The sequence below is a fragment of the Salvelinus alpinus genome, chromosome 2, assembly GCF_045679555.1.
Source record: "Salvelinus alpinus chromosome 2, SLU_Salpinus.1, whole genome shotgun sequence".
NCBI lineage: Eukaryota > Metazoa > Chordata > Actinopteri > Salmoniformes > Salmonidae > Salvelinus > Salvelinus alpinus.
In genome coordinates, this window is record NC_092087.1 from 101,141,585 (window position 1) to 101,154,950 (window position 13,366).

Consider the following 13,366-nt stretch of genomic DNA (forward strand, 5'->3'; position numbering starts at 1 on the left):
TTCATTCATTTATTTTTATTTTTAAAGGAGCTAAACATCTCAATTCATCCATATATATATAAAAGGAGACATACGTTGCTGTTCAGAAGTTGGAACTAGAGGTACATTTCCATTGTTGAACCGCAATGACAAACATTTTGTGACAATTGCCTTCGTTTGTGGCACTAATTGTTTTCTTGGTCTGTTATCTTTACAGGACCACACTATTCCCTTAAAAGCATGTAAGATACAGGCTGTATCTTACAGTAAACAATAGAGCAACCGCATCACTGGTAAATGGCACTAGAGAGTGCTCGAGTAACGACACACACAGATTAACACAACACACAGAGCCGGAGTTGAAAAATTACCATGTAATCACAGAGAACACACACATTCACACTGACATATTGGTAGTCTACAATCAAACCAATTTATCTCAAATTCAAATGTCTTGAGATTGAAAAATACAAACTACACTTTCATCAAATGGGATAAACAGTATATAAACGGTTCATTCTGAACATCACTGAACTACATCACTAGACACAGGTTTCTTCATTATTCATTAAAAAACAAAACATTTTTACCAGGCAAGTTAATTAAGAAAAAAAAATCTTATTTACAATGATGACTTCTCTCCTGTGTGTAAAGGCTTCTCTCCTGTGTGTAAAGGCGTCTCTCCTGTGTGTAAAGGCTTCTCTCCTGTGTGTAAAGGCTTCTCTCCTGTGTGTAAAGGCTTCTCTACTGTGTGTGTTCTGTTATGTGATTTCAGGTAATCTAACCTGTTAAAACTCTTTCCGCACAGGGAGCAGTGGTAAGGCTTCTCTCCAGTGTGTATTCTCTTATGCTTTTTCAGACAACTTGATTGAGAAAAACTCTTTCCACAAACGGAGCAATGATAAGGCTTCTCCCCTGTGTGCGTTCTTGTGTGGGATTTCAGGTGGGATGACTGGGTAAAACTCTTTCCGCACAGGGAGCAGAGGAATAGCTTCTCTCCAGGTTTTTCCCCTGTATGTATTTTTTCATGCTCTTTCAGGTACTTTGCTAAGGAAAATCTCTTTCCACACTGGGAGCAATGGTAGGGCTTTTCTTCCGTGTGCGTCCTTTCATGCTGTTTTAGGATCCCTACCTTGGTAAACCGCTTTTCACACTGAGAGCAGTGGAAAGGTTTTTCTCCTGTGTGTACTATTTTATGTTCTTTCAGGTGTGCTAACCGGGTGAAAGCCTTTTCACACTGAGAGCATTGGTAAGGCTTCTCGCCTGTGTGTATTATTTGATGTTGTTTTAGATTCTGTAACCAGGTAAAACACTGTCCACACTGGGAGCATTTGTGAGGCTTCTCTCCTGTATGTATCCTCTCATGTTTCTTTAGGTCCCCTAACTGGTTAAAGCTCTTTCCACAGTAGGAACAGTGGTGTCGTCTTGCTGGTTCGGACGTCTCTGGCTCTGGTTCCTCTGAGTCTGGTCTCTCTCCTGCCAAAGACAGAGTGTTTATTTAAAGTAGCACTGACAGCATTTTAACTCATTTGCAGATATGAAACAAACAGACAATCATAATCAGTCAAAATTATAAAATCCCCAATTTATGCTACAAAACCAACTTTATGAGAGGTTTTTAAAAAATAGGATATATTTGACTCAACATTCCATGACGTACACTAAGGCATTGTTGGCAGAATAGATGGACGCAGTTCAATGCATGAATAATATCATTCACCAATACATTTCTTGGTAGTCAAAAAAATATTGCTCTCAGGTTGTAAATCCCAGCTGGCCTGATACACCGTTTGCTGCCTCCATTCAGGATGCACTGTTTCAGCTTCAATGACTCAGTATTTTGGACAAAAACCAGACGAATGTAACTAAGGCTGGGAATGTCAATACAATCAGACGAGCAAAAGGGCAATGATCACAAGTCAGTCATAATGTGGCTAATAGGCTAACGTTTCTATTTATGTAGCTAAAAACACGGAGCTTAACGCTAGCTAGCTAACAGGAGCTAAAAACACGGAGCTTAACGCTAGCTAACAGGAGGATGTCATGTGATGGACTTGGGTGAGTGACTGACTTTTCCCCCCCTCGTATAGTTTTTTGGTGGCTACACAGCTAGAGATGCAGGTGTCATATATTTTGTGTAATTAATTAATTAATTTAACCTTTATTTAACTAGGCAAGTCAGGTAAGAACAAATTCTTATTTACAATGACGGCCTACACCGGCCAAACCCGGGACGATGCTGGGCCAATTGTGCGCCGCCCTATGGGACTCCCAATCTCGCCGGTGTCAGTAAACGTTGTTAAAAGTTACACTGGGGTTGATATCCTTGACCTGTTTTTTTACTGCAGTTCTTCACCCCCTTGATTGCTGAATCATTAACTCATATTTTTAACCTGACGAAGATCTGGTACTACCCCAAGGTTTGGAAGGTGGCCCATGTGCTCCCCTTAACCTGACGATGATATCTGGTACTATCCCCATGGTTTGTAAGGGGGTCCATGTACTCCCCCTAACCTGATGAAGATATCTGGTACTATCCCCATGGTTTGTAAGGGGGTCCATGTACTCCCCCCTAACCTGACGATGATATCTGGTACTATCCCCATGGTTTGTAAGGGGGTCTATGTACTCCCTCCCTAACCTAACGATGATATCTGGTACTATCCCCATGGTTTGTAAGGGGGTCCATGTACTCCCCCCTAACCTGACGATGATATCTGGTACTATCCCCATGGTTTGTAAGGGGGTCCATGTACTCCCCCTAACCTGACGATGATATCTGGTACTATCCCCATGGTTTGTAAGGGGGTCCACGTACTCCCCCTAACCTGACGATGATATCTGGTACTATCCCAAGGTTTGGAAGGTGGCCCATGTGCTCCCCTTAACCTGACGATGATATCTGGTACTACCCCAAGGTTTGGAAGGTGGCCCATGTGCTCCCCTTAACCTGGGGAAGATATATGGTACTACCCCAAGGTTTGGAAGGTGGCCCATGTACTCCTCTTAACCTGGAGGAGATATCTGGTACTATCCCCAAGATTTTTTGCACATGACAAAAGCCTATGACATTTTTTTGCTTCTAAATTATGTTTTTTTGTGTTCCAAAAGTGTAGAGCAACTGTTTCTTAGTGAAGAAGAAAAACCCACTGAGAACCACATCTATTATTTATACTACATTATATTAAAGTAAAAAAAGGACAGAGGTTTGATTCTTGTGTTATATCAATTATTATCTGGAATAGCCTGCCATAGAACCAGAGGGGGGCTGAAACTTCAGACATTTAAAAGAGATCTTAAAAACAAATTTTTAGCTTTGCTTTTCATCAGGGTGCTTTTCAGTTTGTGTCTTTTTTTTACTTTTTTTTTTTTACTTCTGTAGTAAATGTTTCAGCTTTTATCATTCATTCGTTTTTTTCCCTGTAAAGCACATTGCGTTGCATTCCATGTCTGAAATGTTCTGTATAAATAAAGCTTGATTTGATCAAAACCCTTTCCATGTTTGACCCATAGAAATAGAACGAATAGAACAGACATTCCTATTCAAGTCAATGATGTCATAATGGGTAAACTGGCAGCCATTGCAAGTGTACCAATTGCAGGTAGTAAAAGCAGGAAGTTTCCCTACAATCTGTGCTGTGATTTGTTGAGTTAAATTGCATGATTTGTTGAGCCTTCCACTCTCCGCACGTAAAGCCAGGGCACGCCTGCTCCCCTCCCCCGGCTAAAGCGTCACAATACCAGGCAGCTGCTGTTAGTGTACCCATGAAATTGCCAGGTTTGGAGGTTCCGAGTCCCTTCTATTCATTCTATTTTGACCGGTCTGTCTCTGACTCCCAGGCTCTGACTCCCAGGCTCTGACTCCCAGGCTCTGACTCCCAGGCTCTGACTCCCAGGCTCTGACTCCCAGGCTCTGACTCCCAGGCTCTGACTCCCAGGCTGTGACTGAGATGCTCCCTCATTAAGAATGTTCCTCGGCTGACCATCCGAAATGCAAACTGTTCAACAACCCTGATCCATGATGTCATTCATGAATTGTACATTTTCTTTAAATTGTATTTATTGATTTATTTTGTCTTCTGGAATTTCCTGATGTATACGCAATTCAACCTTTGAGGATCAAACAGCCCCCCCTCTCTCTCTCTCTCCCACCAGAGAGGAAGAGAGGGGAAGTTGGCCCGGTTTTATGACTTAACGACGGGTCGTAAACTTTCTCTCTCTTGCTCTGCAGTATGGAGAAGTTAAGAAAATCCTTTGTTACAATAGAGAGAGACTTTGCCAAAACTTCAACATCAAAACACTGGACATTGGAATGTCAGTTTCGGAATCCAAACAATTGGAATGGTCGGCGAGGATCTAAACAATAAATCCTGTCAAACGTGTATTTTGTGATTTAAGGATGGTATTACTAAATAACTATCTCTGAAAATGTACGCTTTCGAGGTGTCAGGTTTGCAACTAAATGTTGTAAAACTTTTGATTAAATATGAAACTATTTGTGAAAAGATGGAAATGTGATTTTAGCCTTCTAAAATGAGAACTTTTTTTTTTTTTGCTAAACTTGTGCCAGTCAGTGGCCACGCCCCAAATGAGGTCAGAATTCGTGTCCTCATGATGGAACGCCCCTTTTTACAGAGTGCTTAAAAGGACTCCCTGAAGAATTAACATATCAGACCAGAGAACACGACGACCACGTTGAAATGGTTGGAATTTAAATGAGACCAGACAGCATGGAGAAGTGGCTACACGGCTGACAAATGGTTCTAAAACTACAAGACCAGATTTTTAAAAACTTCTTTAAATTATTTAACTTTATTTAACTAGGCAAGTTAGTTAACTTCTTTGGGGTAGGGGGCAGTATTTTCACGTCCGGATGAAAAGCGTGCCCAGAGTAAACTGCCTGCTACTCATGCCCAGATCCTAGGAGTATTATAGTATTAGTAGATTTAGATAGAAAACATTCTGAAGTTTCTAAAACTGTTTGAATGATGTCTGTGAGTATAACAGAACTCATGTGTCAGGCAAAAACCTGAGAAAATCCAACCAGGAAGTGGGAAATCTGAGGTTTGTAGGTTGTCAACCCTTTGCTTATCCAAGATACAGTGGAAATGGGGTCATGTTGCACTTCCTAAGGCTTCCACTAGATGTCAACAGTCTATAGAACCTTGTTTGAGGCTTCTACTGTGAAGTGGGGGCGAATGAAAGGAGATTGAGTAAATTCTCTCCCAGAATGCCACGAGCTGACCATGCGCTGACCATGCACATTCATGTGAGAGTTAGCTGCGTTCCATCGCATTTCTGAAGACAAAGGAATTCTCCGGTTGGAACATTACTGAAGATTTATGTTAAAAACATTTTACATTTTTACATTTTTAGTCAATTAGCCGACGCTCTTATCCAGAGCGACTTACAGTAGAGTGCATACATTTTATTACATTTTTACATACTGAGACAAGGATATCCCTACCGGCCAAGAGCAGACGCTCTTATCCAGAGCGACTTACAGTAGAGTGCATACATTTTATAACATTTTATTTTTTTATACATACTGCTTCTGCTGCTGGTCATTAGTAGCCTACCAAACTTGCTAACTTCTTGGTACTCAGCCCTCTATTGTCCTTCTAATCACTCTGACATCAATGCAAATGTATTCGAAAATCTAATCAAACACTTCATGAGAGCCAATGAGCTCATGTTGCGCAACATTTCTATAGTCTATGCTAGGTATGATGGGTGACAATATTAGCCTATCACTTATGAATTGTTTATTATCACTTGTGAATGATGCCCAGCATAAGGAAAGAACCAAAGCCTTTTATCCCCTGTTTGTTTGAATCATAGTTGCACACCTCATGTAGCCGAGTCCATAGGCCCATAGGCTTTAATAAGGTTTGTATCACAACTAAAGTGGCCAAATAACTCCTTAAAATTAAGCACATTAATCCGCTTTACAAGGGGTGTAGAGCCTAACTGGCATATATAAGCAGCGCGTGATTTTCATGTTTGGGGAAGTTCATTTTTCACCATAAAAATTCACCTTCATAATAAAAGCATCACATGCACAATTGCATTTTCGGTCACTTTTGATAATGGTGTTTTTCGGCTAATAGAACATTTGCGCTTATAGCCTACTACCATCTACACATTACTGCACGTATAATGTGAAGAAATAGCCTAATAGTTTATCAACATTTTAAGCTAAAAGTTCTGATCTGTTTTGCATCAGCCACATCGCATACATTTTGGGGGGGATGCTAGCGCCTGTATTAATTTGGGATCTATCGCATCCCACAACTGCCCCAGGCTGCAGAGAATAGGTCAACTTTTATACTATGGGGGATAGTAGATAAATATGTCACTCACTGAGGGGGCGTGTTTAGGGCATGTTTTGCACTGGGTGAAAGTTGACTGCATTAGTTTTGGAACCCCAAGGTGAAGTCATCTCAAAACAAAGTGACATAAGAGCATGTGGAGTAATGAGTAGGATTTGTTTTTTTTCCCCACATGCAAAAGTTATTGCTTTTGAGATTTATCTACCTTCCCAAAGAAAACTAGTTAGAAAATATGTTTCTGGATGATGTACCATGCTGCCTTGTTGACAAATTACTGTTCTATTTGAGAAGGGCGCTCCTCCCTCCCTGCTTTCGACCTGATGACATGACTGGCCTTTGTCTGGTGCACCGTGGCTCAGCATAATCAAATCCGCTCCATTGCTTTAAGCCACACCCCAGCGCACCTAACAAACACACATCAAAGTCTGCTCAAGAATGTTTTTTTTTGGTAAACTTGTCGTTCAGCACAAACCGTTCCCCAACGTAACAAACGTTAAAGCGAACTGAACGCACCCCATGTCTATTCAATGAGGGAGGTGTAACTGTTTTGGAGCTGACAAATCAAAAAGTAGCTCCCAGTGTTATAGAGTAGTACAGTATAATACCCATAAAACCTAGCGGTCAAACAAGGAAATGGTTCCACTTGGTTTTTCCACCATTCATTTTTTCCCCCATAGGGGATTTTAGAAACACTGAGGTTTACCCTGGAGTGATGTTTTTACAAGATGGCTTTTATCAATATATTTGCCTGTGTTTACCCCCTAAAAATGTACTGCTAATTAGCTGCCAAAGAACTACAAATTAGGGATGCGATATACCGTGAACATATTGGAATCGGCCAATATTATCTAAAAATGGCAACATCGGTATCGGTCGATGTCTAATTTAACTCCGATGTGCAAAACCGATGACGTGCATACCTATATAAATGTAGGTACATGACGTAATGACGCCACGTAAAATGCTGAGCTATACGTGCAACACAGCATTCCTAAACAAGCCCACAGTGTCTGCCGTGTGGATCGAGCAGCCAAGCAGTCATTTGAAAGAGAATGAACATTTCAGCGAGACAACTCAAAGGTGAAATCCATTAAAGCCTTCGATAATGGAATATATTCCCCTTGACAATCAACCATTCTCTGTCGTGGGTGATGTTGGAACAAATTCTTATTTAAAATGACGGCCTACCCCGGACGATGCTGGGCCAATTGTGCACCGCCCTATGGGACTCTCAGTCAAGGCCGGATGTGATACAGCCTGGATTCGAACCAGGGACTGTAGTGACTCCTCTTGCACTGAGATGCAGTGCCTTAGACTGCTGAGTCCATGTGTGTGTGTTAACTATTTAACAGTACTAGAATGATAAAAAGGCCGCTAAATCTTTCAATATCGGTTATCGTATCGTTTTTTGGGGCAAGGAAAATATTGGATATCGGCCAAAAATGTCATATCGGTGCATCACTACTACACTCTGGCAAATCAAGGCAAAAGTAAAAAATCTCTGGATTAACTAGCTAATTTTAGCTAGATTTAGTCATGAATAAACTGCCTAAATGTCTTTAAATTGACAAATCTGTGACACAATAGATGTTTGCAAAGGTGTCAGCTAGAGACGACCCTTACAAAAAAAGATTGCAGTTTTGAAACTGTAGTAAAAGTGTAGTTATACTGCACTGTAACTGCTGTTAGACTGCAAAATTACTGCAGTATAAAACATGTTTTTGATGCAGTATTAGCAGCATACTACCTGCCCTCCAGAACACCTACAGCACCCGATGTCACAGGAAGGCAAAAAAGATCATCAAGGACAACAACCACCCGAGCCACTGCCTGTTCTCCCCGCTACCATCCAGAAGGCGAAGTCAGTACAGGTGCATCAAAGCTGGGACCGAGAGACTGAAAAACCACTTCTATCTCAAGGCCATCAGAATGTTAAACAGCCATCACTAACACAGAGAGGCTGCTGCCTGCATACAGACTTGAAATCATTGACCACTGTAATAAATGTCACACTAGTCACTTTAATAATTCCACTTTCAATGTTTACATATCTTGTATTACTCATCTCATATGTATATACTGTGTTCTATACTGTCTATTGCATCTTAGCCTATAAGCTCTGACATCGATGTGCAGGATCTTGCAGGGATTTCTAGTCTTGCATAATGTCTATTAGCATTTTCGAATTTGAGAGTAAATAAAGCTGAATATATTGATAAAAGTCACCTTGTCCGAGATAACGTTAAACTGTCATCAAAACGTCACGTCTGGGTAAGTCTACACAACACACAGCCCTTATTTTAAGCATTTCTAAATTTCCCTATGGGAAAAATGTATGGCGGAAAAACGAATGGACGCATTCACTGTTTGATCGCTAGGTTTTATGGGTAACATGACACCTCCACTGTGGGGCCCTATACTTATCGTGGACATCGCCATTGTATCGTTAGTAGAAATGCCATGCAGCAGCCATGTTAGAAATATGAAAACGGAAATGTGTGTTGTAATTTACACGTCAGTTAGGCTGATAGCTTGTTTAAAAAAAAAAGTTGTAAACAAACACTGTATAGTTTTAGAACCTGCTTAAACTATTATTCTTATCATTTGGATGGTCAGTCCTTGTATTCATAGCTATTTTATGGAATTTGACAGTTGTTACATATCGGTGTCTCCAGCACCCAACCTTTAGCTGTTCACCAAAACGAGTGTCATGGCGGCCATCTTGTTATTGTTTGAATCACGGATTGCCACTTCGAAAATCCACTTCAGTTCAACAACTGGCAGCGTTTGTGCTCCTGTTTTTAAGATAGTAACGTTACTCACTGGTGTTAATCAGATCTCCAGTCTCATACTCTTCTTCCTCGTCCTCCTCTTTCATTGTGACAGTAATATCTTCCTCATCTTTCACTCTGGAAGCTTCTTCATCGCCTTTCACTGTGACATCCTTCTCTTCCTCCTCTTCTTTCACGACAACATTAAGCCACATACCCTGTTTCTCAGTCCAGCAGACATCCTCTTCTTTTGAATGGGGAGAGTATTTTAGTGAGCTCATGGTCCGGAAAGTTATTAAGATAGCCAACTTAGATAGTTAGCATAAGCGACTAGCCTAATGCTAATTTAACCAGTTACGTACAATATGAAGCGGGGGATGGGTAACTAGTAGACACGACAGACGTGTGTTAAAACACAGTGATTAATATACACCGAAAACGTCTAAATAGCTCCCATGTTTAAGCTTTGTTGGTTAGCAAGCTATCTAGGTGACTGATTAGCTGTCGTTGTAGAAGAGGTGTCCCGTCCACTAGATTATACGTCACACTTTGGCAGCTTCGCCTGTAAAACTCATATCGCCATCTGCTGATTGGAGTAGATAATGCAGTTTACGGAAATATTTATTTTATTTTCAGGAAATATGTTTATTTTCATTTATTTCATTTGCGTTTACACAGGCAGCCCAATTCTGCATTTTCCCCCCCACGAATTGGTCTTTTGATCTTTTCAAATCAGACACTTTTCAGATCAAAATATCAATGAGTGAAAAAAAGTCTGAACGCAGCCAACTTCTCCTACATGGTGTAACAATACATTATGTAGATGTATAGTTCAGGACAAAAGTTTGGACACACCTACTCATTCAAGGGTTTTTCTTTATTTTTACTGTTTTCTACATTTTAGAGTAATAGTGAAGACATCAAAACTATGAAATAACACATGGAATCATGTAGTAACCAAAAAAGTGTATATCAAAATATATTTTAGATTCTTCAAAGTAGCCACCCTTTGCCTTAATGACAGTTTTGTACACTCTTGGCATTCTCTCAACCAGCTTCATGGGGAATTCTTTTCCAAGAGTCTTGCAGGAGTTCCCACATATGCTGAGCACTTGTTGGCTGCTTTTCCTACACTCTGCGGTCCAACTTATCCCAAACTATCTAATTTGGGTTGAAGTCGGGTGATTGTGGAGGCCAGGTTATCTGATGCAGCATTCCAACACTCTCCTTCTTGGTCAAATAGCCCTTACACAGCCTGGAGGTGTGTTTTTGGTCATTGTCCTGTTGAAAAACAAATGATAGTCCCACTAGGCTCAAACCAGATGGGACGACGTATCGCTGCAGAATGCTGTGGTAGACATGCTGGTTAAGTGTGTCTTAAATTCTAAATAAATCACTGACAGTGTCACCTGCAAAGCACGCCCACACCATCACACCTCCTCCATGCTTCACAGTGGGAACCACACATGCGGAGATCATCCGTTCACCTACTATGCGCCTCACAAAGACACGGCTGTTGGAACCAAAAATCTCAAATTTGGACTCATCAGACCAAAGGACAGATTTTTACCGGTCTAATGTCAATTACTCGTGTTTCTTTGCCCAAGCAAGTCTCTTCATCTTATTGGTATCCTTTAGTCGTGTTTTTTTGCAGCAATTCGACCATGAAGGCCTGATTCACGCAGTCTCCTCTGAACAGTTGATGTTAAGATGTGTCTGTATCTTGAACTCTGTGAAGCATTTATTTGGGCTGCAAATGCTGAAGCTGGTAACTCTTATGAACTTATACTCTGCAACAGAGGTAACTCTGGGTCCTTTCCTGTGGCAGTCCTCATGAGAGCCAGTTTCATCATAGAGCTTGATGGTTTTTGCGACTGCACTTGAAAAAACGTTCAAAGTTCTTGACATTTTAAGGATTGCCTTACCTTCATGTCTTAAAGTAAGGCTAGACTGTTGTTTCTCTTGCTAATTTGAGCTGTTCTTGCCATTATATGGACTTGGTCTTTTACCAAATAGGGCTATCTTCTGTATACCACCGCTACCTTGTCACAACACAACTGATTGTCTCAAACGCATTAAGAAGGAAAGAATTCCACAAATTAACTTTTAACAAGGCACACCTCTTAATTGAAATGCATTCCAGGAGACTACGTCATGAAGCTGGTTGAGAGAATGCCAAGAGTGTGCAAAGCTGTAATCAAGGCAAAGGGTGGCTATTAAGAATCTCAAATCTAAAATATATTTTGATATGTTTAACACTTTCTTTGTTACTATGTGTTATTTCATAGTTTTGATATCTTCACTATTATTCTACAATGTAGAAAACAGTAAAAATAAAGAAAAACCCTTGAATGAGTAGAAATTTGCGTCCAAATTTTTGACTGGTACTGTATATAATGAACAGACTAGGTCTATGCTGCTCCTACATGGTGTAACAATACATCATGTAGATATATATATATATACAGTGGGGAGAACAAGTATTTGATACACTGCCGATTTCGCAGGTTTTCCTACTTACAAAGCATGTAGAGGTCTGTAATTGTTATCAAAGGTACACTTCAACTGTGAGAGACGGAATCTAAAACAAAAATCCAGAAAATCACATTGTATGATTAAGTAATTAATTTGCATTTTATTATTGAATGTCGCCAACAAAACAAGAAACAAAATAAATGACCGTGAAGCTTCCGAGGGCTATAGTGCCACTAACCAAGATAACTACCCAGCATCACAGGTGGGGAAAAAGGGCTGCCTAAGTATGATTCCCAATCAGAGACAACGATAGACAGCTGTCCCTGATTGAGAACCATAACCGGCCAAAACATAGAAACACAAAATCATAGAAGTAAAGAACATAGAATGCCCACCCAAATCACACCCTGACCAAACCAAATAGAGACATAAAAAGGCTCTCTACGGTCAGGGCGTGACAATAGTGTTATTACTGATATACAGTGCATTCAGAATGCATTCAGACCCTTTCGCTTTTCCCACATTTTGTTACCTTACAGCCTTGTTCTAAATTCAATAAAATGATCTGTTTAATAAAATTAGAAAACAGATATCACAAGCAGCTAGGTCTGTAACAATGCTCCCTAAAAACACGACTTCCATACGGAAGTGACTTTTCCGTAAGAGAGCATTTTCGCTATCCCTAACTCTTTTCCTAACCTTAACCTAATTCTCGTTAACCGGCAACATTAATTAGCCTAACCTCCTGCATAAGTTCTCCAATCCTGGGGCCTCATTTATAAAACGGACTTACGATACATGCTGATCTTAAGTACGACTTACGCAGAAAACCACGTATAAGTAGTTATTTATAAAACTTTACTTTGACGTGGAAATTATCTTATCTCTGCGCAAAGTCTAGACTTGACGTCAATTATTTTCCTGCTGGTTATGTAGGGGTATTGCAGTTTGGGACGTATATGCATCCAAGCCTGTGGTGAACTTTTCCTGTGTTGAGCATTAGCTTTATGAACAATTTGTGAGGAATTATCAATTAAAGGTGTGAAGATTTAATAGCCAGACGCAAGGTGTTTTGAATTAAAAACAGGATGCGATGTTCTATTAATTGTGTGTTAATGTAGAAAAAAGTAACCATGGCTGTTCTTGCGTTATTGGAAGACACTGAAAACCGTGCTTTTAGAAGGGAGAGAGACCGGAATGACTTTTTTGCGCATGATGATCCATGGCTTATCGCTATCGTCTTCCAAGAAATGTTCTGTTAGATTCGTGCGCGAATTTAGCACTTAATCTGGAAAGGAAGACACGCTGTAATCATGCCATACCCTTATCTGTCCAAGTACTGTCCACTCTGGGATTCGTCGCTACTGGGACATTCTAGAGCGAAATGAGTGACAGGTCGGTGTATATCACAGCCATCATTCAGCCGCATCCTGCCACAAGTGATCGAGGCGATTCTACACGTATTGTCCACGAGATATATTCGTTTCCCATACAGCCGACGAACAGGCAAAGCCGAGTTTGTCCGCTCATTTAATTTCCCAGGGGTCATAGGTGCAGTTGACTGCAAGCATATTGCCTTACGCGCACCGTCTGTAGATGAACATGTATATGTTAAAACAGGAAGAATTTCCATTCATTGAATGTTCAGATCTGCGATGCCCGTATGCAACTACTCAATGTATACTCCAAGTGGCCAGGGTCAACGCACGACTCATTCATTATGCGCCACAGCAGAGTAGAACTGCGTCTAGAAGCTGGTGAGAGTGGAGTCAGTTGGCTTCTCGTGAGTTATTCCCCCCCCTGGTGTAA

General features: G+C 40.7%; 1 protein-coding gene across 1 annotated transcript; it reads right to left on the reverse strand.

Annotated features, from left to right (window-relative positions):
• Positions 1-393: 393 nt before the first annotated feature.
• LOC139547159 (zinc finger protein 436-like) lies at positions 394-9,637 on the reverse strand. Its single transcript, XM_071356218.1, has 2 exons — positions 9,135-9,637; positions 394-1,455 (listed from the first exon to the last, which is right to left on the reverse strand). The coding sequence occupies exons 1-2, from the start codon at positions 9,361-9,363 to the stop codon at positions 602-604; spliced, it is 1,083 nt and encodes a 360-aa protein (XP_071212319.1). The 5' UTR covers positions 9,364-9,637; the 3' UTR covers positions 394-601.
• Between the last annotated feature and the right edge of the window lie 3,729 nt (positions 9,638-13,366).